General features: G+C 50.4%; 1 protein-coding gene across 6 annotated transcripts in view; it reads right to left on the bottom strand.

Moving 5' to 3' along the window:
• Positions 1 to 27,473, bottom strand: part of TSPAN18 (tetraspanin 18) — a 159,548-nt gene that overhangs the window by 21,758 nt on the left and 110,317 nt on the right. For all 6 annotated transcript variants that reach the window (XM_064144254.1, XM_064144262.1, XM_064144238.1 and 3 more), the window contains 4 exons: positions 12,421 to 12,510; positions 9,542 to 9,634; positions 7,539 to 7,733; positions 622 to 696 (listed from right to left, as the gene is read on the bottom strand). In XM_064144254.1, the coding sequence (XP_064000324.1) occupies positions 622 to 696; positions 7,539 to 7,733; positions 9,542 to 9,604 (333 nt within the window). In that variant the 5' untranslated portion in view covers positions 9,605 to 9,634; positions 12,421 to 12,510. The remainder of the gene's footprint in view (positions 1 to 621; positions 697 to 7,538; positions 7,734 to 9,541; positions 9,635 to 12,420; positions 12,511 to 27,473) is intronic.

The following is a 27,473-nucleotide window of genomic DNA, read 5'->3' as shown; positions in this document are numbered from 1 at the left end:
AACTAGATTACAGGCTGTGAAAGGGAAACAAGGGTGATGTCTACTTCTCTCATAGGCTTGCTGAGAGGTATAGGAGCAAGCATCCAAACACAGATAAAGCAGTCACTCTCCGTCTGGGCTTTGAGCTGCATTTCTCTCTCTAACCTAACTGAATAATCCACCTGCTTCCTAACCCCCCTGGCCGACCCTCCATTCTTCCTTGGGCACAAGACAACGTCTGGGGTAAGGTAGAGGGGTGGGAGAAGGTGGAAGGGCAGTTGAGAGCCCCTCCTGGGGACTCAGGTTTCTGGGAGGGCTGCTGTGTTTCTGTATTACCTTTTACCTTGTCTATTCCTGTACATAACTGTATATGTACTGCAAATATCTGCTTGTATATTCTACTGAGCTGTAACTATTAAAGCTCCATTCAACTTCCAGAGCTGACTGAGTCTAGTCTGGGAGATTTCCAAAGTGTGTGTGTGTAGGGGGGGTGGGTAACACCCAAAGCATCACATAAATAGTTTTAATGGTATTTGAAACAAACAAACAAGCAAACAAAATGGGTCGACAAACACCTCAGCCACCATCTAACTGGGTACAGTGCCACCAGGGTTCAGCATTTGCTCACCATTAGATACTCACATTTTCTCTGAAGATAAAAGCCAGGATTGCAGCTGAGAGCTCTGCCAGGAAGATTAACAGGATGAACATGAAGAACTGGAAGAGAGAAGACACAAAAAATCCCATGCCATTAGGTATCTGCCACAGGTAGGATTGGACACTGGGCTTTGCTGGTCACCACATAGGTGTTAGAAATAACTAAGGAAACTTTCCCCCCTCTTCCTTATCATTAAAAAAGCTGCAGCAGACACAGCCTCTCTCTGACCATGTCCCAGGACATGGGAGTTTGGTTGCAATGGGTAAAAGGGAGGACCTGTAGCACCCCTTGGTTAAACCAGTAAAGCCTGCTTTGATGGAGAATCATAGAATCAACCAGGTTGGAAGAGACCTCCAACGTCATCCAGTCCAACCTAGCACCCAGCCCTAGCCAGTCAACTAGACCATGGCACTAAGTGCCTCATCCAGGCTTTTCTTGAACACCTCCAGGGACAGTGACTCCACCACCTCCCTGGGCAGCCCAGAGAAGGTTCTCTGATGTGCAGGTGCTCATCCAGGGTTAAACTGCCCTAATTCATGTGTTTGCATCACATAGAGTCAACCTGGACCTGCACACACCACCGCTCAGCATGGCACAAGCAGCATGGTCATGGCTCATTTGGTATGGAAGGAGGTGGTGGAACTTGTTTACATCTCTGATCATTCTGCTTTTCAGGGCAAAATCAGCCTTGGTTAATATTCCCCTCCACACAACAGAGCTGTACTGGGTTAAGTACTAACCCTTCAGAACCTCTGCAGAGAGCTGGTAACACCTCATGATGCTTTTCACCCCTCTCTTTGCAAGGAGCCCTCACATCTCATATGGTATCCAAAGGGTGAATGTTCTTATCCTTCCATCAAGAGCATGCTGCAGACCTGACAGAAAGCAGTGGCCAGCAGGCTGGCTAGTAGAAAGAGAAACAAGCATCCAGTTTGAAGGAAAGCCATCACACTTGTGTCATCATCATTGCAAGGAAGAGGAATGGAAGCAGAGAGGCTTGGTTGTTTTGAGCTGGAAGTGTATTTTCACCCTGTTGCCTTTGCAAGCTTCTGTTGCTTTGATCTAACCCCCTGGTCTGCAGCCTGACTGAAGACATCTTGTTTCTGTGGTGTTACCATGCCTGAGTGATCCACTATGCCTTCGTCACAGTGTAAACCAGAGACACCAACATCTTGTTAAGAGAGAGCTGTCCTCAGAACCTTCTCAACACAGAGTAATTCCCACTCCACAGCCTCCAAACTCAGAGCTTCCTGCCTGCAGGTGACACTGAAAACTGGGACACAGATAGAGGTAAAAAATCAAGCAGAGAGGAGGAGAGTGTTGAAGGAAGTCTGCCGGGGTAGGAAAGTGCTCACTGACATCAAGCAGCTGAGGACTCAGCCTGCCTTTGGCATCAGCTCTCAGTTGCTCTGATACTTCATGTGAGGTTGATGCTGCTTCAGTCCAGAATGGTCAGTGAAATGAGCAAGCAGGGCTGTGTCCTCTAACAACTATGGCAACAGAGCAGAAGGTTCCTAGGCCCATAGCCTCACCCAGAAGAAGATTTATTTGCATTCCTGGAGACAGAACAGTGGGCTTGAGCAACCACAGGTCTGACCTAGATGGACGTTTTTCATCTTCTTATGAAGAAAAATCACCATCTGAGAGCTTTTCTACAATTCCAGGATCCCAAGAACCATCCCACAGGCAGATCTGGGCACCATACGGGAGAATTAGGAGTGGAGAATCAGCGAGACAGCATCCACGAGTAGAAACAAGCACAGGAGAAGTCTGAGATAGGTTTTTCTGTGTGAGAAGGTTGTTGAAGATTGTCTTCCTAAAACAGAACGCTGGCAGATGAGGCCAGAGGTGCTGTGGTGATCCCCAGGCCATGATTTATTAGCAGCACCTGAAACACTGCACACAGTGCACTTCAGTAATGGGGAAGGAATTCAAACTGCCTGCTTTGACTGGGCAAAATGCTGGTTTGCTGTAGAGGTGCAGAGCTCTGAGTGATTTTTCCCCACTGGAAAAGTGCACACAAGACTCTCTCCCATTTATCTTCCTGCTTCAGCAGTCGAGACAAAAGAATGAAACCCTGAGCTCAAAGGAAGGAGATTTTGCTTGCTACCAGGATGCTCTTGCTTGGTTTTGCACCTCTCTAATTTATTCTTCCTGCTGGAGTTTTCTGTGTGGCTTCTCTCTTTCCTGCTTTGTTTTTAATTTCACCACAGGAGGGCAAAGAAGAAGTGATGAGAATGAAGGCTGCTTTGTGAATTCACATCATCATCCATCAAGGGATCTATCTCTACATAGCCACAAGGAGGTCTAAGGTGGTGATCAAGTGATTAATCCCATCACCCTGCTAATTGCACTTCATTTACTGATTACTAGGAGATGCAACCTTCACCCGAGCTCCATCACAAGGTCTGTGCACAAGTGGAAGAAGCCATTCCCAGGTTGTCTCTCTTCTGATAAGCTTCATTATAATTCCCAAACGAATTCACACATAGATTGAGCAGTTTGCATTACAGCTTTGTAACCAGCTGTTAGGGCTGGGGTGGGGGGGGGGGGAAGAGCAGCAGTGTGTCAGGACTTGCTCTCATTCTGCATTTTAAGGAAACTCAGAATCTGCTTATTATGTTTTGCCTCCCCAAATTAAAGTGATTACTAATACATGAGAGGACTCAGCAGCCAACTGATTGCTGCTTAGGACACTGCAGCCTCACACGTAAATTGAAGGGCTGTGGATGTCAAAACCTTGACTTCAGCAAGGCTTTTGATGCTGTTTCCCACAACATCCTCATAATAATCTCAGGAGATGTGGCACAGGCAGCTGGTCTGTGAGGTGGATTGGAAACTGTATCCACAGCAGAGCCCAGAGGGCTGTCATCAATGGCACAGAATCAAGCTGGAGGCCTGTGGCCAGAGGTGTTGTTCCCCAGGGATCAGTACTGGGTGCAGTTTTGTTCGATGTCTTTATCAACGACCTGGATGAGAGCATTGAGTGTCCCCTCAGCAAGGCTGCTGGTGACACAAAATTAGGGAGGTGGCTGACAGCCCTCAGGCTGAGCTGCCATCCAATGAGACCTGGAGAGGCTGGAGTGCTGGACGAAGGCTGACCACATGGAGTTCAACAGGGACAAGTGCAGAGTCCTCCATCTGGGGAGGCATAACAACGGGCACCAGTACAGGCTGGGGGCTGTCCTGCTGGAAAGCAGCTTCTGTGCAGAAAGACCTTACAGCGCTGGTGGGCAGCAAGCTCTGCATGGGCCAGCAACTGCCCTTGTGGCCAAGACAGCCTGAGGGGCACCAGGAAAAGTGTGGCCAGCAGAGCTAGGGAGGTTCTTCCTCTCTACTCTGCCCTACTGAGACCACACCTGCAATACTGGGTCCAGTTTTGGGCTCTCCAGTTCAAGAGAGACAAGAACCTGCTGGAAAGAGTCTAGTGGAGAGCCACGAGGATGACTGGGGAACTTGAACATCTCCCCCACAAGGAGAAACTGAAAGCCCTGAGGCTGTTTAGCCTGGAGAAGAGAAGGCTGAGAGATCTTTGCAATGTGTGCAAATATCTGAGGGGTGGGTGTCAAGTGGATGGGGCCAAGCTGCTTTTTGATGGTCTGCAGCAATAAGACAAGGAGCAGCACCTACAAAATAGAACAAAGAAGGTTTCACCTCAACACAAAGAGAAACTTCTTTACAGTGAGGGTGACAGAGGCCTGGAGCAGGCTGCCCAGAGAGGTTGTGGAGTCTCCTTCTCTGGAGACTTTCAAAACCCACCTGGATGCATTCCTGTGTGAACTACCCCAGGGGATGATGCTCTGGTAGGGGGTTTGGACTGGATGATCTCTGGAGGTCCCTTCCAACCTCTAAAGTTCTTTGAATGTGTGCTTCTGTGATGCTTGAAACCCAGCACTTGACCAGGGGCACCTTCTATATCCAAAGTAAATATCCTGAGGAGTGGGGGCTTGCATATTAGTCAAAAACCCCAGTTCAGCTCCTGTTGATGGTTTAGCAAAAGTGCCCTCAAGCCAACACTTCATGTGCTTTTGCCACAACTCACACCTACCATTTCAGTTTCAGTGATGGTGCTCAAAAAAAGAGAATCACCTGCCCTTCACACTCAATCACAGAGAATGGTGGGTTTGGAAGGGAACTTTGGGGATCATTCAGCCCAATCCCTCTGCTGAAACAGGATTTTAGGAACAAGTTCTTTACAGTAAGGGTGGTGAGACACTGGGACAGGTTGCCCAGGGAGGTTGTGGATGCTCCTTCCCTGGATGGGAGGTGTCCCTGCCTATGGCAGGGGGTTGGAACTGGCTGAGCTTTGAGGACCCTCCCAACCTAAACCATTCTATGAACTTATAGGACCTACAGTTGTGCATCTCTGTCCCTTCTAACTCCTGATTACATTTGGACTAAAAGCTTCAGCCATACATTATGCATGGCTATGAAGTCTCATTCAGGCAGCTCTCTGCCTCATCAATTCTTCAATGCCCTTGGGAGGGGACTTGATTTTATCTAGCACCTTCTCCCCAGGTGCCATTACCCTGAAGCCTAACAGTGCCTTTACAAGTTGTTCTCAAGCTCTCTGGTACATGCTCATGAAGGGTTTGCCTCCTCAGGGCCCTCAACTTAGTCCCACCAGGCTTGTGGTTGCACAGGAGCATTTTAACACCAGCTGGTGTGGCAGGAATCAGCAAGCTGGCTCTCTCCTCACTTGGTATCAGCAAAGATCTTCACCCACGTGCCTCACTGCTAGCAGGTGGCTTATCAGAACTGACTTTGATACCAGAGCTGGATTTGATACCAGGAGGCCTGGAAGACCTAATCAAAGTGGAACACTAATTCCTCATCCAGTAAGGACTTGCAGATCTTCTCCTAGTCTAGAGCATTACTTCCAGCTCATATATTTCTCACATTCCAAGAATAAAATAAAATAATAATAAAAGGAAAGGAAATAAAGCAGCAGGGCTCACAACTACTTCTAAGAGTCAGAAAAGTAATAACCACAAAATTGAGTGCACTGGGCTATAACTAAAACACCAGGAGGAACACAACCTGCTGTAGCTCTGTGATGTTAAATCAGGAGAGAGCCTGGCCCAGAGCTCCAGCCAAGAGCCCGAGCTGCATGCAGCAGACATGGTCTGAAATGGGAATATTAACTCTCCTCATTCAATTGCAGTCAATATTTCTCACCAAACATAACTTCTAGGTGCTCAGTCTGAGAGGGACAGGCTTTGAAGTCACCTCGGGCTTATTGGGTTTGATCCTGTGTGTTTTATGAGCTTGCTCTGGGCAGAGCTCCATGACCTCACAGGGGATAGGTTTGGGTTTCTGATTTACTTCTGGGGCCGAGCACTAGAAACCAAACCCATAATGGCTTCCAGAGAAAGGCTCTTGCTTGTAGGTTATGCACTCAAGGAGCGAGCCAAGGGCCAGAGAGGATTTCTCTCAGTGAAGCCACACTCATCTCTAGGAACAAAAAGGGTTTGCATTCAAGCAAGAAGACTTTGCTCTTCTGTTTACAGTTAGAGATGAGCCTCTTTAGCACCACAAAGCAGCTGTGAGGTACAATCACACCCAAACACTGCAAGATCAAGATTTATAAAACAAACAAATGAAAACCTCCACCCCCACAAAAGAAAGAAGCCACCAAATCCCCCTCCAAAGCCCCAACAGACCCAGAAGGAGAAGCAAAAGGCCACATATGACAAAAATGAAAAAGAAAACTCATGTTTTTTGTCTTTCAGTACCTAATTGGTGATGCCTTCCAGGCAGAAAACCTGCAGCACCAGAATCAGAGAATCATTAAGGCTGGAAAAGATCTCTAAGATTATCAGGTGCAATCACCAACCCAGCACCACCCATGCCTACTAAATTGTGTCCTACAGTGCCATGTCCACACATAGAATCATAGAATTAACCAGGTTGGAAGAGACCTCCAAGATCATCCACTACAACCTAGCACCCAGCCCTATCCAGTCATCTAGACCATGGCACTAAATGCCTCATCCAGGCTTTTCTTGAACACCTCCAGGGACAGTGACTCCACCACCTCCCTGGGCAGCCCATTCCAGTGCCAATCACTCTCTCTGCCAACAACTTCCTCCTAACATCCAGCCTATACTTCCACCAGCACAACTTGATGCTGTGTCCCCTTGTTCTGTTGCTGGTTGTCTGGGAGAAAAAAACAACCCCCACCTGGCTACAGCCTCCCTTCAGGTAGTTGTAGACAGCAATGAGATCTGCCCTAAGCCTCCTCTTCTGCAGGCTGCACACCCCCAGCTCCCTCAGCCTCTCCTCATAGGGTTTGTGTTCCAGGCCTTTCACCAGCTTTATCGCCCTTCTCTGTATGACTCATGAACACCTCCAGGGATGGTGACTCCAACACTTCCATGGGAACTTATGATGAAGGTCCAAAGTGACTAAATGTGAGTGGCTAACTCATAAATAGCACTGGATGACCACACAGGCTGAAGTTTAACCAAAAGATGACAAAGTCAGCTTTGGTTTTGGAGCAGAGCAGAAGCAGGAGGGAATGAGCAGCTACCAAGAGCTGCAACAAATGCTGAGCTGGACACTTCTGATGACATCTTTGCTCTACATCTTCTCTCTGCTTTCTTAAGAAGCACCAAGGAATGAACCCACAAGTGCAGCAGTGAGGTTTGGGTGGTCAAGGAAGAATCACTTCTGATCACTTTATGGAAGTAAAAAAAACCAACCAAAACCCAAAACCCAAACAGGACCATTTTGAAACGAAGCTTAAGAAGGTCAGAGGACACTCCCAGATTCCCCTGGGGTCAAACCTGCAGGAAGGAAGAAGCAAACTCTTTGTACCCCTATCAGATCATCGCGCCTGCAGCCATGCCCATGCTTGGAAAGCAGGCAGAGGCAAGGGCAGGGTGGTGAGGACACTTACAAAGAGCAGGAGGCATTTGTTCTCGCGGATGGCGCCGCAGCAGCCGAGGAAGCCCAGCAGGAAGAGCATCGCCCCCATGGCCAGCATGATGTAGGCTCCCGTGAAGAGCAGGGGGTTGGCAGCCACTATCTCCCGAAATCCCGTGGGATCCACGATGACCCAGATCCCAACTCCCAGCAGGCACGCTCCTCCCAGCTGTCACAGCACAAGGAGAGAGAGAGAGAGAGACAGGTCAGCATAAAGCAACTGCTGCATTAAAACTGGATTCCCAGGCATCCTTTGACCCAGGATTGAAGGCCTTGTGTCTCTCTGTGCCACATGTCCCCCAGGCAGCCAGTGACAGGCTGCCTGTAAGAGCTCCTGCTCGCTAAATGAACCATTTGCAGCAGAAGCATCTTTCTTCCTTGACAGCTCACTCTACCAACTGTTTAGTCTCCCCTTCATGCTGACAGACTGTGTATCAAGCTGCTGCTACCTCTGTGGGGGACATCCCAGCGACAGGGCACAGATGAACCATGCCCTGGCCACAGAGGGGAGGGTGGCTGGGTGCTCACACCCTTCCTGCTGAAGATAAGAGCTACAGAGCTACTCAGAACATCTGGCAGGAAAATCACAGAATGGACAATTTGGAAGGGAGCCTCCAAGGCCATTTTGTCTAACCCCCTTCAGGCAGCAGGAATACCTCCAGCTACAGCAGCTTGCTCAGGCCTCCATCAAGTCTCACCTCAAATGTCTCCAGTGATGAGGCTTCCAGCACCTTTCTAGGCAAGCTGACCCAGTGTCTAAGCACCCTCACTGCGCAGAACTTCCTCCTCATGTGCAGCCTAAACCTACCCTGCTCTAGTTTCAAACCATTGCCTCTCATCCCATCACCACAAGCCCTTGGAAACAGCCTCTCACCAGCTTCCTTGTTCTGGTGAGATGAAGCCATGTACCAAATATTTTTAACCTTGGAGTACATGAAATGATTGAGCATCCTCATGAGAACCTTAATGAGGCACCCAGGGCTGGAAAACATCTTCTGTGAAGAAAGACCTTGGAGTGATGGTGGGTAGCAAGTTCTGCATGGGCCAGCAATTGCCCTTGTGGCCAGGACAGCCAATGGCATCCCGAGGGGCATCAGGAAAAATGTGGCCAGCAGAGCTAGGGAGGTTCTTCTCCCTCTCTACTCTGCCCTACTGAGACCACACCTGCAATACTGGGTCCAGTTTTGGGCTCTCCAGTTCAAGAGAGATGAGAACCTGCTGGAAAGAGTCCAGTGGAGAGCCACGAGGATGACTGGGGAACTTGAACATCTCCCCCACAAGGAGAAACTGAAAGCCCTGGGGCTGTTTAGCCTGGAGAAGACTGAGAGATCTTTGCAATGTGTGCAAATATCTGAGGGGTGGGTGTCAAGTGGATGGGGCCAAGCTGCTTTTTGATGGTCTGCAGCAATCAGACAAGGAGCAGCACCTACAAAATAGAACAAAGAAGGTTTCACCTCAACACAAAGAGAAACTTCTTTACAGTGAGGGTGACAGAGGCCTGGAGCAGGCTGCCCAGAGAGGTTGTGGAGTCTCCTTCTCTGGAGACTTTCAAAACCCACCTGGATGTATTCCTGTGTGAACTACTCTAGGGGATGATGCTTTGGCAGGGGGTTTGGACTGGATGATCTCTGGAGGTCCCTTCCAACCTCTAAATTTCTGTGGTTCAGCCATTTGAAGACAGACCACGTAGAGAATAATAGAATCACTGAAATGTCAGGGCTGGAAGGGACCTCAAGGATCACCTAGCTCCAACCTAGTTACAGCTTTGCCTTGCCTTGGACAGGAGTGACAGAGACAACAGGATCCTCTGCACTGGCTTGCTGCATGTTTGAGCATCTCTGGGTGCTGCAGACCCCTGAGTGGTTGCCAGAGCAGACCTGAGGAGATATTCTATACCAATGGCAAGTTCACCAAATTACAGCCTCCCCTGCTGGGAGCAGAAAGATGCAGGAGAGAAAGAGGATTCTAAATACTTACAAAGATAAAGAAATTGAAAAGAAACATCAGGTACTTCATGCAGCTCAGACAGTCTCCCTCCATGGTCTTCAAGGCTCTTTGATCCAATTGTTCCTGCAAAACAGCAGCACATCCTCAGCACACTCATTTTTAATTGGAGTGGCACCATCCTATCTCCATTTGTGTTCCCCCCAAGTTCCTGCGGGGCTCATTACACAGAAGAGCTCATTCCTCACTTGGAAAAGGGAACACAGCACAGGAGCTGCCATGAGTTAATGATGGCTGCTAGGTCTTTTTTTTTTGCATTCTTCCAGGTCTAGAGGTGTGATCTGAACCCTTATGTAGCACTTAAAACCGTGTCATGGCAGAGCTCAAGCACAGGAGATAAGTAACCACCAGGTTCCTACGAGCAGAAGTGCTCTGGACCTTGAAGAGTATCTTTCCAAACAATACACAGAGCATCACTTACTTACAAATAACATCATTATGAAACCATTTCTGCCTTGCTAATAGGCTGAAGGCATCTCAAATCCCTGCTGACAAGCTGCAGAGGAGGGCAACAAAGCTGGGGAAGAGGCTGGAGAATAAATCTTATGAAGAGCAACTGAAGGAGCTGGGGGCTGGTTAGAGAAAGAGGAGGCTGAGGGGAGACCTCATTACTCTCTACAGCTACCTGAGAGGTTGTGGAGAGGTTGGTGCTGGTCTCTTCTCACAGCTAAACTGTGATAGAACAAGAGGGAATGGCCTCAAGCTGCATGAGGGTAGGTCTAGGCTGGACATTAGGATTTTTTTTTCCCCAGCAAGAGTGGTCAGGCATTGGAATGAGCTGCCCAGGGAGGTGGTGGAGTCACCAACCCTGGATGTGTTTAAAGGTTGTTTGGATGTGGTGCTTGGGGGATATAGTTTAGGGTGTACCTTGTAGAGTAAGCTTCTCTGTTGGACTTGGTGATCCTAAGGGGCTTTTCCCACCTGAATGTTTCTGTGATTCTGTGAGGATACCTGCCCTGAAAGGGCAATTCTGATCCACAGTGCTGCTTTTTCCTTCCACTTTCCTTTCAAAGCCACACACAAAAAAAAAGGGGGGGGGAAATTTCTGCTACTCTTCCTAGACCCTGACTGAAAACTGAGCGCACAGACCTTGATCTAATTTCACAAAAGCTCTTCTCTGCCCTCCTGCAGGCCCCAGATTTGTGGCAGACTAAATTCTCCTCTGCACAAGACATTCAATGCTAAGTGAACATTAACAGTCAGGACGGCAGAAGTCCCATCTCAGACCTGTGAGACAAACAAGGGATGTTTGGTCCTGTCTCACAAGCAGCTAGAAATGTTCAGCTGCTGCTTAGACTATTCCACACTCCTTCCCCCAGACCCTTCCTCATTAATAAGAATTTCATCTTGCAAAAGGCTCAAAGACCCCCAGCAGCATGGCTAGTAATCATACCCCAGCTGCTGTCACCAGCTCACAGCTGTCTGCTTTCTCAAGGGGTTGGATTTTTCGTGTCCTCCAGCCATCACTGCTCCCCTCCCTTTGGAGGGCTGCTCTGCGAGCCTTGCGGCTACCTGCAACTTCTCATACCTAAGGGTGCTTGCTCAATCACACTCCCAAAAAGTGCTTCCCAAGTTCTCTTCTTGCTACCACTGACAGTTCCCTCTACCCCATATTGGATGTTAGGAACAAGTTCTGCACCATGAGGATGAGGGAACACAGCAACAGGTTGCCCAGGGAGGTGGTTGAGGCCCCACCCCTGCAGATATTCAAGGTGAGGCTCAACAGGGCTCTGGGCAACCTGCTCTAGTTGAGGGTGTCCCTGCTGACTGCAGAGGGGGTTGGATTAGATGACCTTTGGAGGTCCCTCCCAACCCAGACTATTCTGTGATTCTGTCCCTTTCACACTGAATTTGATTGCCCCATTCCTTTTGCCTTGGAGATGGAGACACCAAAACGGTGAGGTCAGACAGGACCTCTGGATGCTGGTGAGTTTAAACACTCACTGCTTTCAACTTGGACCAAGTCCAGAGCCAGTTCGATAGAACTACAAAGCTAGAGCAGGTTGCTCAGGGTCATACGTGGTTGATAAGACTGATGGACAGGATGGGATGGCATCCAGAGGGACAGGCTGGAAAGGTGGACTGAGAAGCATCAATAAAGCAAAGTGCAAGGTCCTGTACTTAGGTAGGGGCAACCCTTAATATTAATACAGGTTGAGGAATGATGAGATTGAGAGCAGCCCTATAGAAAAGGACTTGGGGGTGCTGGTGGATGAGAAGCTGGGCATGAGCCAGAAATGGGCACCTGCAGCCCAGAAGGCCAATGGCAGCCTGGGCTGCATCCAAAGCAACATGGCCAGCAGGTAGAGAGAGGTGATTCTGCCACTCTGCTCTGCTCTGGTGAGACCTCACTTGGAATGCAGTGTCCACCTCTGGGACCCCTGACACAAAAGAGACATGGGCCTCATGCAGTAGGTCCAGAGGAGGCCACTGAGATGATCAGAGGGCTGGAGCACTTCTGCTGTGAAGACAGGCTGAAAGAATTGGGGCTGTTCAGCCTGGAGAAGAGGTGGCTCCATAACTGCATTTCAGTATGAGAAGAACTCATAACTATAACCTTCAGTATCTGAAAGGGACCTACAAGAAGGTTGAGGAGGGACTGTTCAGAAGGGCCAGTAGTGATAGGATGAGGAACAATGTTTTGAAACTGGAGCAGGGGAGATGTAGGTTGGACATCAGGAGGAAGTTCTGCACAACAAGAGGGGTGAAGTACTGGAACAGGATTCCCAGGGATGTGGTTGAGGCCTCTGCCCTGGACACACTGCATTGACATCTTGCATTTCTCCTGCACACCAGAGCTACACCTAACCACCCTTGACAGAGCTACAGGAGGAGTGGTAAACCAGACTCACCTTCACAAACCCTGGGGCATGAAGCACGGTGCCTGGTCTAGTCCTTAATTGTCTGTGTGTCCCATGAATCTCCTTCTAGCCAAGCTTGTCCTGCAGGAGGAACAGAGGCAATTACTGCACAAGTCAATAAAAGGCAATCATGTTAGACACACAATTTATTAAAAGACACTATCCTGATGAATATGCTCAGGCTAATTGCCACCATAATTTAGTGTACATTAGCACTAATAAAGAGCTTTTACCACCCAGCCAGGCAACCAATCCCTCAGAAGCTCTCTAACAACTTTTGGGGGTGTTTGGAAGGCCCACAGGCCACATGGAAATGTAAAGTCCTTTTGCACATCCACCTCATACCACAACAGGGCTAGATGAATAGCAGTTGCAGCTTCAGCCTTTGACAGGAGCCTTGGAGAAGCTTTAATCTGCTGTGAGTTCACAGCTCATTTAGCAGGAAAATGGAAAAGACAGAGGACAGGAGGTGGAATGCACCTTCGGGAAGCTGAGCCCAGCCATCAGACAGAGGCAACAGGCTGAGATGCTGGGTGCTGTCCTGCCTCTTTCCAGTCAGCTCCCATGCCATGTTCAGCAAACTATTTCCTCTCTCTCTGCTTCATTGTCACTGCCTGGGAAGTGGTGACAGAGAGCAGCGGTGAAGCCAGCACCGCTGATAGATAAATCGGTGCAGGCAGAGGGACCTAGGTGCAGACCACCACCACCACCAAGCCCAAGGTTGTGATTTCAGACATTCACAGAATGAATCAGGCTGGAAGGGACCCTCAAAGATCATCCTGTCCAATCTCCTTGCAGTAAGCAGAGACATGTCCCAATTAGATCAGGTTGTTGAGGGCCACATCAAGCCTGACCTTGAATGTCTCCAGGAATGAGGCCTCAGCCACATTTCTAGGCAACCTGTTCCAGTGTTCCACCACCCTCATTGTGGCAGAACATCCTCCTGATGTCCAACCTGAATCTCCCCTGCTCCAACTTCAAACCATTGCCCCTCATCCTATTCCACAAACCCTTCTAAGCAGTTCCTCCCCAGCCTCCCTCTAGGCCCCCTGCAAATATGGAAATGCAGCTGTGTTTCATCAGTAGACTTCCATTCCTGCCCACACCACAGGAGCCTCTGGCCAGGCAAAGGTGAGGTGGTGCTGCAGATTGTTGTCCAAGTGTGCTGGTTTGATTCTTGACATCTCAGGTCACCCTCTCCTATGTGGTTTTGCCACCAGCATCCCACACTGCCCTTTAACTCCTGTGGGGCTGCCTTTAACTCCTCACAGCCCTGTGCCATCAGGGTCCCACATTCACAGAGGGCTGCTCAGCGCTGTAACTCACTCACTCATCCTTCACAAATCATCCTGAAGCACTCACAGCTTCCTGGTGAGCAACCAGAGAAGTGACCTGGATCCATCCCTGCTTGCTCACTGCCAGCATCTCCTGGTGATTCCAGGAGGAGGTGAGTTCAACATCTGCTTGAACAAACATCTGTGAATGTGCCTTTGCAAAACTGCCTCTCATTAAGAGTTCTGTGGCTTGTTGATGGTGGGAAGAGAACAAAGACTTACAAGGTGGCTGAGGCCATTGCGGTATAAACCATACCATGAATATTCATAGCCCCTTTGCTTTGCATTAATCCCTCACCCATTTAATGTCCTTCCTCTGTGGCTGTGGACCAGGTCCTTCTCTGAATGATGAGAAGCAATGGCCTCCCTTCCACAGCCAGGGAACCCATCTTGGCTATAATGCTCTGAAGGCATCTGCTGAACTGTAACTGAACTGGTCCAGCTGGTGATGCTGTGGATAAAGGACAGCTTCACCACCAGAGTGTAAGTTCAGAGCATGCTGCTGGGAGATGGTTACAAAAGGCTGAAAGACCTTAGAAACAAGGTCAGAATAATCCTCACTATCCATACAGCCTGGGAGATTAGGGGACAGGAAGCAGCCCTGTGGAAAAGGACTTGGGGTGCTGGAGGATGAGAAACTGGACATGAGCAGGCAGTGTGAGCTTGCAGCCCAGAAGGCCAATGGCAGCCTGGGCTGCATCAGAAGCAGCATGGCCAGCAGATGGATAGAGGTGATTCTGCCTCTCTGCTCTGCTCTGGTGAGACATCACCTGGAGTGCTGTGTCCAGCACACACAAAAGGACATGGACCTGATGGAGTGGGTCCAGAGTGAGCCCAAAAAGATGCTCTGGGGGTTGGAGCAACTCTGCTATGAGAATAGGCTGAGTGAGATGGGGGTGCTCATCCTGGAGAAGAGAAGGCTCCAGACAGACCTAACAGCAGCCTGCCAGGACCTGCAGGGGGCTACAAGAAGGCTGCAGAGGGACTGTCTGCAAAGGCCCGCAGGGATAGGACAAGGGCAGTGGCTTCAAACTAGAAAAGAGCAGATTTAGATTGGCTGTTATGAACAAGTTCTGCACCATGGGGGTGGTGAAACACTGCAACAGGTTGCCCAGGGAGGTGGTTGAAGCCCCATCCCTGGAGATATTCCAGGTGAGGCTGGAGAGGGCTCTGGGCAACCTGATCTGGTAGAGGATGCCCCTGCTGACTGCAGGGGGAGGTTGGACTAGATGAGCTTTGGAAGTCCCTTCCAACACAAACCATTCTGTGATTCTGTGACTTCCAGAGAAGAGCTTGAAGAGCCCTAAGGCAGGACAAGCAGCAATGTCCCTTCCTCATGGTGGAGAGCCCCTTTTTGACAATCAGAGCCTGGTGTCCACACTCCCTTTTTGACATTTCTCTGTTGCTCTTCACCCTGTGTTTTGGACGTGCTGCTGAGAGACAGTTTCTCTGGTGGCCCTATCCTGTGATGCCACTGTCCTGAGACAGCTGCTGCCAGGAGAAGACTCCAGCTGGGATGCAGAGCTGGCAGTGTGCTATACAAACCTCTCATTAAGAAATAACCAGAAAGACAGGATTCCTGCTCCCACTGCCTCAGCCTCTAATTACATCCCTACAAGCTCTCAAAGGGCTGTGTGGGAGAGGAAGTTAACTTTTCATCATTATTATTCTTAAGTCACAATATTTGAAAGAAATTACAGTTCCATGGAGGAGGAAAAGCTTCAATTCTCTTCAAGGCAGCTCCAGGGAGACCTCCAGTAGCCTCCCAGTACTGAAAGGGGCTGCAGGAGAGCTGCAGAGGGTTTTTTTCACAAGAGCTTAGAGTGATAGGATGAGAAGGGATGGATTGAAGCTGGAAGAGGGCAGATTAAGCCTGGAAACTAGGAAAAAATTCTTGACAGCAAGGGTGGTGAGACACTGGAACAGGTTGCCCAGGGAGGTTGTGGATACCTAGCCTGGAGGTGTCCAAGGCTAAGTTAGATGGGACCTTGAGCAACCTGGGCTAGCGGAAGATGTCTCTGTCCCTAGCTAGGCATTGGACCTAGATGATCTTCAAGGTGGTCCCATCCAGCCCAACCTATTCTGTGATTCTGTGAATGCTCCAGTAGGTACCAGCAGGTGCTGTGTCACAAGGGATGCAAGAGCAACTTTGGTGCCAAGCGAGAGCAAAGCTCCACCCTGCTCTGTGGCCCTGCCAGACAGCCTCTGGTTAACAGCAACGACTTTTTCATTAGGGAGGGCTGCAGAAAGTGCCAAAGCACTGGGGCTAATTGTGACCAAGTGAGCTGATGCTCCTCATTACAGTTCCTGGGCAAACACAGTGCAAGCTGGGCACTGGCCAAGGCTCCAGCCACGGGGCTGGGCCGGCGCAAGCCAGGCTGGCTCAAGCAGCTGTGCTTGGCACACATTGCTCCTGCAGCCCTGCTCACCTCGCAGCAAGGCTGGGCAGCATCAGCTTCTCCTGCTCACTGCCTTTAGGGCAGCTCTGTGAAGAGCAGGCTCTGAGCAAGGACGAGCAGCCGAACTCGTGGCTCCTGCTGGTCTCAGGTGGCAAGGTGGACAGCAGAGGAGCCAAGGTAGAGAGGGAGGGGACAAAAGGGGCTGAGTCAACAGGTAGGAAGTGAAAGAACTGCTGGAGAAGCAAGACCTGTCTCTGGGAGGAACCCAGTCTCCAGCATAGAATCAGAGAAACATTTGGGTTGGAAAAGACCTTTGAGATCATTGAGTCCAAGCATTACCTAACTCCCAAGTCTGGTGCTAAACGACGGCGCTGCAGGTTAGTTCACCAGCACAACCAGACCACCAGGTGCACAGCTTGCAGCTGAGCTGCTCCTCCTCTAGCTGCTGCCAGCTGCCTTAGCCCACCACAATTTGCAGGACCTAGAAAAACCCAGCACATGGCAGCCCATCTGCTCAGCCAGAGAAGCTGAAGACAGAATCATAGAATGGTCTGAGTTGGAAGGGACCTCCAAAGGGCATTTAGTCCCCCTGCAGTCAGCAGGGACATCCTCCACTAGATCAGGTTGCCCAGAGCCCTCTCCAGCCTCACCTGGAATATCTCCAGGGATGGGGCTTCAATCACCTCCCTGGGCAACCTGTTGCAGTGTTTTACCACCCCCATGGTGCAGAACTTGTTCATAACAGCCAATCTAAATCTGCTCTTTTCTAGTTTGAAGCCACTGCCCTTGTCCTATCCCTGCAGGCCTTTGCAAACAGTCCCTCTGCAGCCTTCTTGTAGCCCCCTGCAGGTCCTGGCAGGCTGCTGTTAGGTCTGTCTGGAGCCTTCTCTTCTCCAGGATGAGCATCCCCATCTCACTCAGCCTATTCTCATAGCAGAGCTCCTCCAACCCCCAGATCATTTTCCTGTCCCTCCTCTGGACTCACTCCATCAGATCCACGTCCTTTCTTTGTTGAGGATTCCACGGCTGAGACATCCAGGTGATGTCTCACCAGAGCAGAGCAGAGAGGCAGAATCACCTCTGTCCATCTGCTGGCCATGCTGCTTCTGATGCAGCCCAGGCTGCCATTGGCCTCCTGGGCTCATGCTGCCTGCTCATGTCCACCTTCTCATCCACCAGCACCCCCAAGTCCTTTTCCACAGGGCTGCTTCCTGTCCCCTAATCCCCCAGGCTGTATGGATAGTGAGGACTGCTCCCACCCAGATGCACAACTCTGCACTTGCTCTTGTTGAACCTCATGAGGCACATGTGGGCACACCTCTCCAGCTTGTCCAGGTCCACCTAGCAGATATCCAGTCCCTCTGGCATATCAATAGCACCACTCAGCTTGGTGTCACCTGCAAATGTGCTGATGGTGCACTCAATCCCCCTGTCCATACCATTGATAAAAATATTGAACAGCACAGGTCCCAGTATTGACCCCTGAGGGACACCACTTGTCACTGCTCTCCACCTGGAGTTCAAGCCATTGAGCACAGTAGCCATATCCTGCTGGACCTCAGTGATTTGGTGTGTGTGTGGGGATGGGGGGTTGAGGAGAAACAACTCTTCCCAAGCACTGGAACAGGTTGGAGGTGTTCAAGCAAAGCCTGGATGAGGCACTTAGTGCCATGGTCTAGTTGACTGGACAGGGCTGGATGATAGGTTGGACGGGATGATCTTGGAGGTCTCTTCCAACCTGGGTGATTCCATGATTCTATGTGGAGTGACCATCCCTGGGGATATTTAAAAGCCATGTGGACATGGTGCAGAGGGAGGTGGGTTAATGGTAGGGGGTTAGCAATCATGAGATTGTGAGCTTCAGGGCAGCAGCTGGACTTAATGATCTCAAAGTCTCTTCCAAGCCGGGCACATCTATGACTGAATGGTCAGGTCGAGGGAGCCTGGCACAAGCTGTCCGCCCCATGCATCATCCTGCAGCCATCGCTCCCCACAGCTGACTAACGGCCCTGGAGTTCCCTAGCGCCTGAGGAGCAGAGCCATGGCTGTGACACAGCCACACTCCCCGCCTGTAAATCCCATTAGACTCCAAAGTGCACCTCCAGTAGCAGTAATTGTCCCCTGCGGAGAGCAGTGGCCAGGGGGGACCTGCACAAGGCCATGCAACTAGATACTAAATTACAGTCAATCTCCCTCCTCTTTAGCTGCATTAAAATGCTAATGCCACTGTAATGTGGGACCATTTACCAGCGATGGATGCCTCCTCTAGCAAGGCTGAAGCAAATGAGGTGGTTGCACTGCCTAAGAGCATTTAATTCCTCAGTACAGTTGAGTGAGCAAAGCCCTCAGGGGCACCTTATACCTTCAAACAATCATCTGATGGGGTTTCAGAGCACTAAAATCATATGAGGCTTGGGATGGTGTTTAAATGAATCTGTGCCGCTGTGAAAACCACTCTCTCTTTCCTGCCCAAGCACAGCCTTGGGGGCAAATGGGCCACAACCCTTCATGACTTTTGCCTGTCTTTCTGGGGTGGCTTAGCCTGGAGAAAAGGAGGCTGAGGGGAGACTTCACTCTACAACTCCCTAAAAGGAGGCTGGAGATAGATGGGGGTTGGTCTTGAGGGAATGGCCTCAAGTTGTAACAGATTTGGTTTAGGTTGGACATTAGGAACAATTTCTTCCCCAAATGGTTTGCTAAGTCCTTGAATCAACTGCCCAGGGCAGTGGTGAAGGGATCTTCATCTCTGCAGTGGTGTAAAAGCTATAGTGCTGAGGTACACCCTTTAGTGGTGACCTGGCAGCGCTAGACATTACAATGGTTGGACTTGGCAATCTTAAAGGTCATTTCCAACCTAAACCCACCCCTCAGATATTTACAGACATTGAGCAGAGCCCCTCCCAGCCTCCTCAAGATTAAACAGCCCCAGGGCTCTCAGTCTTCTCCCAGGAAGCAGCCTCTTCAGCAGACCACAGGAGAAGTGGCTACCTTCAGCCTCCTATATGCAAAAAGCTTTCCCTTTAGGATGGAATCCACATCACCCTCCTTAGTGCACCACGGTCTTGCAACACAAGCCCAAGTGCTAGTTCTCACTCTCCAGTGCTCACTCCCCCATCTGCCCACAAGGCACTCCAGATGCTTGGGGCATCTCCCATGAGCTGTAAAGGCCTGCCCCAATTCTCTTGAGCCCCACACATCTCACCTGGACAGCAGCTGGCCCCGTGCTGCTCTTCTCTGTCCCTTTTCAGGCACTGGAATGGGCTGCCCAGGGAGGTGGTGGAGTCACCAGCCTGGGGTGCGTTTAGAAGTCGTTTGGATGCGGTACTTGGGGATATGGTTTAGGGTGAGCCTTGGAGAGGAGGGTTATTGTTTGGACTCGGTGATCCTGAGGGGCTTTTCCAACCTGAGTGTTTCTGTGATTCACTACAGCCTTGCTCTGTGAGCCTCCTCACTGTGTGGCATTCAGGATTGTTTCGAAAGACGCAGGAACACAGCTCAGCAAAACTGGGCAGCTGTTACTGTGGCAACCTTGTCCTCCTCAGACCAGGTTTCCCAGTGCTTTAAGAAGTTTCTGGATACTTTGCAGGCTTCAGGAAAACAAGGCAGAGGAGGCAAATGATTGATTTTGAAGTGAGGAAGCAATTGAAACAGATTACTGTGAGGCTCAGGGCCTTGTCCTATCAAAAAGATGATGATGATGATGATAATGATGATGGTCTCCTTAGCAAGGAAAGGTAGAGGCACATGCAATGTGAACCCCCTGCTTTTATCCTCTGATTTAATGTAGAATGGAGCTCCAGATCAGAAGGTTAACTGCTTTTGGTTGTTGTTCTCGGGGCTTTTTCATCAGGTGTGGAAAAAGATGCCCACCCTTTAACACCATTTAACTGGGGGAGGGGGAATCAATAAGCTTTTGTTGCTTTTAAGAAAGCAAGCCCAAAGAGAACTTTTGACTGCAGTCACTACTTCACCAAAGACTGAAGGACAAACTCTCTTCAGGCTAAGGGCCCACACAGACAGCAAAATCAAATCAGTCAGCTTACTCAGGTGTGGGCAGTTGGGAAAAAGAAAGGCTAGGGGGGGGAAAAACCTTCAGATCTTAAATGAGGGAACTCACTAATATTAAATAAATCAGAGAAGAATACTGCTGGAACCCTGAGAAGTGGCCTTATGGATCAGATCCTGGGCACCACAAAACAGAATCACATGATGGTAGGGGTTAGAAGGCACTTCCAGAGATCATGTAAGTCCCAGCCCCTTGCCAAAGAATATTCACCTCAATCAGGGTGTGCAGGAATGTGTCCAGGTGCGTTTGGAATCCCTCTAGAGAAGGAGACTCCACAGCCTCTCTGGGCAGCCTGTTCAAGGGCTCTAGCACCCTCACTCTAAAGAAGTTTCTCCTCACGCTGATATGGAACCTCCTGGGCTTCAGTTTGTGCCCATTGTCCCTTGTCCTGTCACCAGTGAAAAGAGCCCAGCTCCATCCTCTTGACTTCCACCCTTTAGGTATTTGTACACATTGACAAGGTCCCCTCAGCCTTCTCTTCTCAAGGCGAAACAGCCCCAGGGCTCTCAGCTTCTCATGGTAAAAGAGACATGCCTCAGTCCCTTCATAACCTTTGTGGCCCTCTGTTGGATTCTTCCTGGTAGTTGCCTATCTCTTGAGCTGAGGAACTCAGAACTGGACACAATAATCCAGGTGTGGTCTCAGCAGGGCAGAGTAGATGGGGAGGAGAACTTCCCTTTAACCTTCTGCTCACATTCTTCTTAACATGCCCCTGGAGATCATTGACTTTCTTGGCCATAAGGACACACTGGTGGCTCACAGTGAACTTCTTATCCATTAGGACTCCTTCTCCATGGAGCTATTTTCCAGCAAGTCAACTCCTAAACTGTACTGGTGCAGATGGTGATTCCTCCACAGGTGCAAGGCTCTACTCCTGCCCTTGTTGAACTTCATGAGGTTCACCTCTGCTCAGCTCTCCAGAAGACCCTTCAACAGTTTTGTTGCCTTTCTTGGGACATGCTCCAGCACCTTGATGCCCTTCCTGGAGTGAGTGGCTCAAAACTGAACCCAGTATTGGCTTCACCAGTACCCAGTGCTGGGGGACAATTACCTCTGTAGTCCTGCTGGCCACACTGATTGGCTTGAGATGCTTTTCAGGAAAACTGGAAACAAAGGAAAATTGTTGGAACGAGTCCAGAGGAGGCCATGAAGATGCTCAGAGTGCTGGAGCACCTCTCCTACGAGAACAGGCTACAAGAGTTGGGGCTCTTCAGCCTGGAGAAGAGAAGGCTTTGAGGAGACCTTGCAGTGGCCTTCCAGTGTCTGAAGGGAGGCTACAGGAAGGCTGGGAAGGAACTACTGACAAGGTCTTGAAATGACAGGATGAGGAGCAATGGGTTTAAACTGGCAGATGGCAGATTCAAACTAGGTGTTACAAAGAAGTTCTTTACAGTGAGGGTGGTGAGACCCTGGCACAGGTTGCGGATAGTCCTTGCCTGGAGGTGTTCAAGGCCAAGCTGGATAAGGCCTTGAGTGACCTGTTCTAGTGGGAGACATCCCTGCCTACAGCAGGGGGTTGGAACTGGATGAGCTTTGAGGTCCCTTCCAACCTAAACCATTCTAGGATTCTGTGACTGTAAAACGAGGTGGATTTAGTAAATCCCATAACGTCAGCACACATGTTCCTCATCACACTCTCTTCCTCCATGAGATGTCAAACTGAAGCACTGCAGCGCCAGTCAGGATGCAGGCAAAGACCCCCAGCAGAACTTGTAGGTAGATGACAGGAGGAAGTGAGGCAGGACATGCAGGCTGGCTCCCAGCTGCTCTTGCTTTCCCAGCCAGGGCTCCACACCAGGCCATGGCATGCTGCTGAATGTGCTGCTCTCTCAGCACCTCACTGTTCTCTCCATCTGAACTTGTTTCATCAGTGCACAGCTCACTGTCCCCCTTCCCCTTTCTCTGTTGTTCTGACTGGTGGCAAGGGAAATAGGGAGGCAGCATGGCTGCTCAGTGCTGATGGTGCAGACATTAAGAAGGGGCTTGTTCTGGAACATGCCATGGCTTTTTCCCTTGCTATCCACACAGGCTGATAATGATCTCCCTAATAACTTCTGCCTCTGAAGTTGTAATAAGCTTACAAATGAAGCCAATCAAGCAGATATTAAAAAGCAAGGGATGCTGCTCTGATCACAGCCTTGATGGAAATCTCCCAGTGTTCGTTTCGTTGCTGCACAGCTGCAATTAGGACGCGCTGCTGGGAGCCGGCTCAGCTGCCGCAGAGCTGGGATCCAGAGACACCATAGCAACACAGCCACTGCTCCCAGCACAGCAGCGTGGCTGCCATCGAGCCAGCCTGGCAGACTGCAGCACCTCCGGGAAGTGATACCAAAGTGGAAGAGTGGCTGGCACCTCGCTGCCACCCACTGAGACCTGGGCAGGCTGGAGAGCTGGGTGAACAAGAACCTCATGAAATTCAGCAAGGGCAAGTGTAGGGTCCTGCACCTGGGGAGGAATCACCTCCTGCACCAGGACAGATGAGGAGCTGACCTGCTGGGAAGCAGCTCAGTGGAGAAGGACCTGGGAGTGGTGGTGGACAAGTTCACCATGAGCCAGCAATATGCCCTCATGGCCAAGAAGGCCAATGGGATCCTGGGGCACATGAGGAAGAGTGTGGCCTCCAGGTCAAGGGAAGTTCTCCCCCTCTACTGTGCCCTAGGGAGCACACACCTGGAGCTCTGGATTCCTCAGTTCAGGAGAGACAGGGAACTACTTGAGGGAGTCCATCAGAAGCTACAAAGATGCTGAGGGGCCTGGCCAGGGTTAAAGCAGGCCAAACCATGATGCAGACCCAGCTTTTTGTTGATCCTACCCAGGATGCCTATTAGGAATGTCTCAATTGAAGAAAGCATTTATCCACAAGGATATTTAATAGAGTGCTGAAGAGTCTCTCCAGCCAGGCTCTCTTTCAAGACTGCAAGCTCTGGTGGGAGGATGATATCCCCTGTGAAGGGGTTCAGGCTTTTAGCTCTGTTGCAGTCTAAATGTCACATAAAGCAGTGGAAACTTCACCACCAGCACCACTTGCCAGCAGACTGGGTATAGCCTGGGGCCAAGCCTGGAGCACCATCAATCATACACGCAGGGAAGAGCTGGCAGGCACTGACAGGGCATCACAGGGACTCTGAACCGAGACAGCACATTTAACTCTGGAAGTGCTCTGGATGCTGAGGAATTTTATCCCACTCAGTCTTTACTGGTATTTTACCTACTGGGAGTTGGACTCTCTGCTAAAGGCAGCATTTGAGGTTATCTCCTGAGCTTTGCCTGGAGCTCATTTCTAAGGAGCTGCAGCACCTTAGAAAACCACAAGAGCTCAACTGGAGCCAAATGCTGAACCTCCCTGGGCTTGACAACAGCTTCACTCAGTCTGTGCTTTATCTTCCCAACCACACAAGTAGACCACAGCCTCACCAGAGAGAGAGGGGCAGCTTCTGCTCCTAGTCTGGCCACATTTCTCTAGCTGAAACAAAATGAGACATCAGGACTACAACAGCATCAGCTTCTTTCCTTCTCTACCTGAAGGCTTAGTGAGCAATTTAATAGAAGCTTTACAATGCAGGGGCTTTCCCCTTTTTTTAGAGGTGATATATCTGTGCTGTTTGATAACAGATCTAACTGTAGATACACCAGAACAAAACTCCACTTCCTAAACTGGAGTAAATCATATTGCAGTTGGGGGATTTCTTTGCTTTAACTATGCAGCTAAGAGCTAACTTAGCCACCCTGCATAGCACAGAACGAGGTCTCCTTAAGCAGCCATCCCATCCTCTTTAAACAACATCCAGCAAGAACTCTCAAACCAGTGCAGCTTGCTCCAAATCCCAAAGCAAAACCCCACCAAAATGTGGATGTGGTCTATCTGGACTTCAGCAAGGCCTTTGACACTGTCCCCCACAGCAAACTCCTGGCTAAGCTATCAGCCCATGGCTTGGATGGCAACACTTTGTGCTGGGTTAGGAACTGGCTGGAGGGCCAGACCCAGAGAGTGGTGGTGAATGGTGCCACATCCAGCTGGCAGCTGTCACTAGTGGTGTCCCTCAGGGATCAGTGCTGGGCCCCATCCTCTTTAACATCTTCATAGATGATCTGGATGAGGGCATCGAGTCAGTCATCAGCAAGTTTGCAGATGACACTAAGCTGGGGGCAGATGTGACTGAGTTGGAAGGCAGAAGGGCTCTGCAGAGGGACCTTGACCGCCTGGACAGATGGGCAGAGTCCAATGGGATGGGATTCAATAGCTCCAAGTGCAGGGTGCTGCACTTTGGCTACAACAACCCCATGCAGAGATACAGGCTGGGGTCGGAGTGGCTGGAGAGCAGCCAGACAGAGAGGGATCTGGGGGTGCTGATTGATACCCGCCTGAACATGAGCCAGCAGTGTGCCCAGGTGGCCAAGAGAGCCAGTGGCATCCTGGCCTGCATCAGGAATGGTGTGGTCAGCAGGAGCAGGGAGGTCATTCTGCCCCTGTACTCTGCACTGGTTAGACCACACCTCGAGTACTGCGTTCAGTTCTGGGCCCCCCAGTTTAAAAGGGACATTGAGATGCTCGAGTGTGTCCAGAGAAGGGCGACGAGGCTGGTGAGAGGCCTTGAGCACAGCCCTATGAGGAGAGGCTGAGGGAGCTGGGATTGTTTAGCCTGGAGAAGAGGAGGCTCAGGGGTGACCTTATTGTTGTCTACAACTACCTGAGGGGTGGTTGTGGCCAGGGGGAGGTTGCTCTCTTCTCTCAGGTGGCCAGCTCCAGAATGAGAGGACACAGCCTCAGGCTGCGCCAGGGGAGATTTAGGCTGGAGGTGAGGAGAAAGTTCTTCACTGAGAGAGTCATTGGACACTGGAATGGGCTGCCTGGGGAGGTGGTGGAGTCACTGTCCCTGGGGCTGTTCAAGGCAAGGTTGGACGTGGCACTTGGTGCCATGGTCTAGCCTTGAGCTCTGTGGTAAAGGGTTGGACTTGATGATCTGTGAGGTCTCTTCCAACCCTGATGATACTATGATACTACTATGATTACACGACCCACTCAAGAGCACAGGCCAGCAGCTCTGGATCACAAGATGCCTCTCTTCAGAACAAAGCCAAGTCCTTCCTGCTCCTCTTAAGTGATTCTGCTGTGCTTCATTAGAAGGAGAATTAAAGGGACAGCAAATGGCTTGCTAATAAAGCCCAGTGCTGAGGTGCACTGTGCAGAGAGGAGAGGTAGCTTAATTACATCAGCAAAGGGAAACGAGGCCACTGCCACAGTGCTGTTTGCTCTTTAATTTAAGCAAAAAGAGCACAAATGTGGCCATAAATGGGGGAGAAAGGGGAAAAGAAGGGCAGGATGAAGTGTTCTGCTTTTGCATACACCTGCCTGGTGTGATTATAGGACGGTGGAGGTGCCTAAGAGGGAGCTCCTGAAGATTTAACCTTGGAAATGGAAGCTTGGTTGTGTGGTGTCCTGCTCACATCCCCATGCATTTCCCATTAATGCTACTGAGGGCTCTCAGGGTGCTGACAGAGGTATCCCCATAGCTCATGTTACTGGTAGTCCTGGGGCACATGTTGACAGGAGCTGAAATGGTGGCTTTCCTCTCCAGGGTTAGACACTCAGCAGCCCAGCTGTCTCCAATTCCCAATGCCCCCTGTAAAGGCTCTCCCATCAGCTGCACATAGCCCATGTAGCCTGACAGACAGAGGGAGCCCAGCCACAGGAGACACACACTAAGCCCGTAGGAGCTGCATGTGGAACCACTGAACTGTTGGGGTCGGAAGAGACCTTGAAGATCACTGGGTCAAACCATCCTGGTGCTAAAACATGTCCCTCAGCACCACATCCCTGCCTCTTGGAAGCACCTCTAGGGATAGGGATTGAGCCACCTCCCTGGGCAGCCTGCTCCTGGTCTTGAGAAGTGAAGAAATTCCTTCTAATGTCCAACCTAAACCTCCTCCAGTACAACCTGAGGCCATTTCCTCTCATTCTATCACTCGTTCCTTGTGAGACCAAGCCCCACCTCACTCCAGCCTCCTGCCAGGGAGTTGTAGAGAGCAATGAGACCTCCCCTTAACCTCCTTTTCTCCAGCTGAACAACTCAACTGCCCTCAGTATCTCCTCACACAACCTGTTCTCCAGACCCTCCAACAGCTTTGTTGCTCCTCTGTGAATACTCACTTGGAATGAGGACCCCCAAAATGAGCCCAGTATTTGAGGCCACATGCCTCAGCAGTGCCCAGCATTGGGGGATGATCCCTACCCTGGTGCCTCTGGCCACACTGTTGCTGGCCCAAGCCAGAATGCTGGTGGCCTTCTTGGCTACCTGGACACACACTGGTTCATCTTCAACCAGCTGTCAACCAACACCCTCTTTTCCACTGGGCACTTTCCAGCCACTCTGCCACAAGCCTAGAGCATTCATGGGGTTGTTGCCACCCAAGAGCCCTGCACTTGGCCTTGGCCTCATCCCATTGGCCTTGGCTCATTGATTCAGCCTGTCAAGATCCCCCTGCACCATATCAAAATGGAAACATCCAAAGCAGCCTGGCCAGCATTTTGAGAGAGTTGATTCTGCCTCTTTGCTCTGCTCTGGTGTGACCTCACCTGGAATACTGTGTCCAGCTGTGGAGCCCTCAACACAGAAAGGACATGGACCTGATGGAGTGGGTCCAGATGAGGGCCACAAAGATGATCAAAGGGCTGGAACACCTCTGCTATGAGGACAGGTGAGGGAGCTGGGGGTGATCAGCCTGGAGAAGAGAAGGCTGCAAGGAGACCTAATGGCAGCCTGCCAGCACCTGCAGGGGGCTACAGGAAGGCTGCAGAGGGACTGCTTGCAAAGGCCTGCAGGGACAGGGTGAGAAGCAATGGTTTGAAACTAGAGGAGATTAAGAGATGCTAGGAACAACTTCTTTACATGCAACAGGTTGCCCAGTGAGATAGTTGAGGCCACATCCCTTGAGATATTCAAGATGTGAGGCTTAACAGCACTCTGGGCAACTTGATCTAGTTGAGGATGTCCCTGCTGAAGGTGGGGGGCTTGGACTGGATGACCTTTGGAGGTCTCTTCCAATCCAAACCATCCTATGATTCTATACCAATCTTACCAGATGGTACTGTACAATGAGGTCAGTCACCTTTAACTAGCAAACCAAAGAGCCATGAAGATTACAGCACCAACTTCAATTAGCTTCCTTAACAGGATTATGCCACCCTGAGCTGCCAGACAGCAAGAGGATCTGCCATCAGCAGAGCAGGGCTAATAGCACAGTCTC

This window comes from Pogoniulus pusillus, chromosome 1, assembly GCF_015220805.1.
Source record: "Pogoniulus pusillus isolate bPogPus1 chromosome 1, bPogPus1.pri, whole genome shotgun sequence".
Lineage (NCBI taxonomy): Eukaryota > Metazoa > Chordata > Aves > Piciformes > Lybiidae > Pogoniulus > Pogoniulus pusillus.
This window is presented reverse-complemented; position numbering and strand designations above follow the sequence as displayed.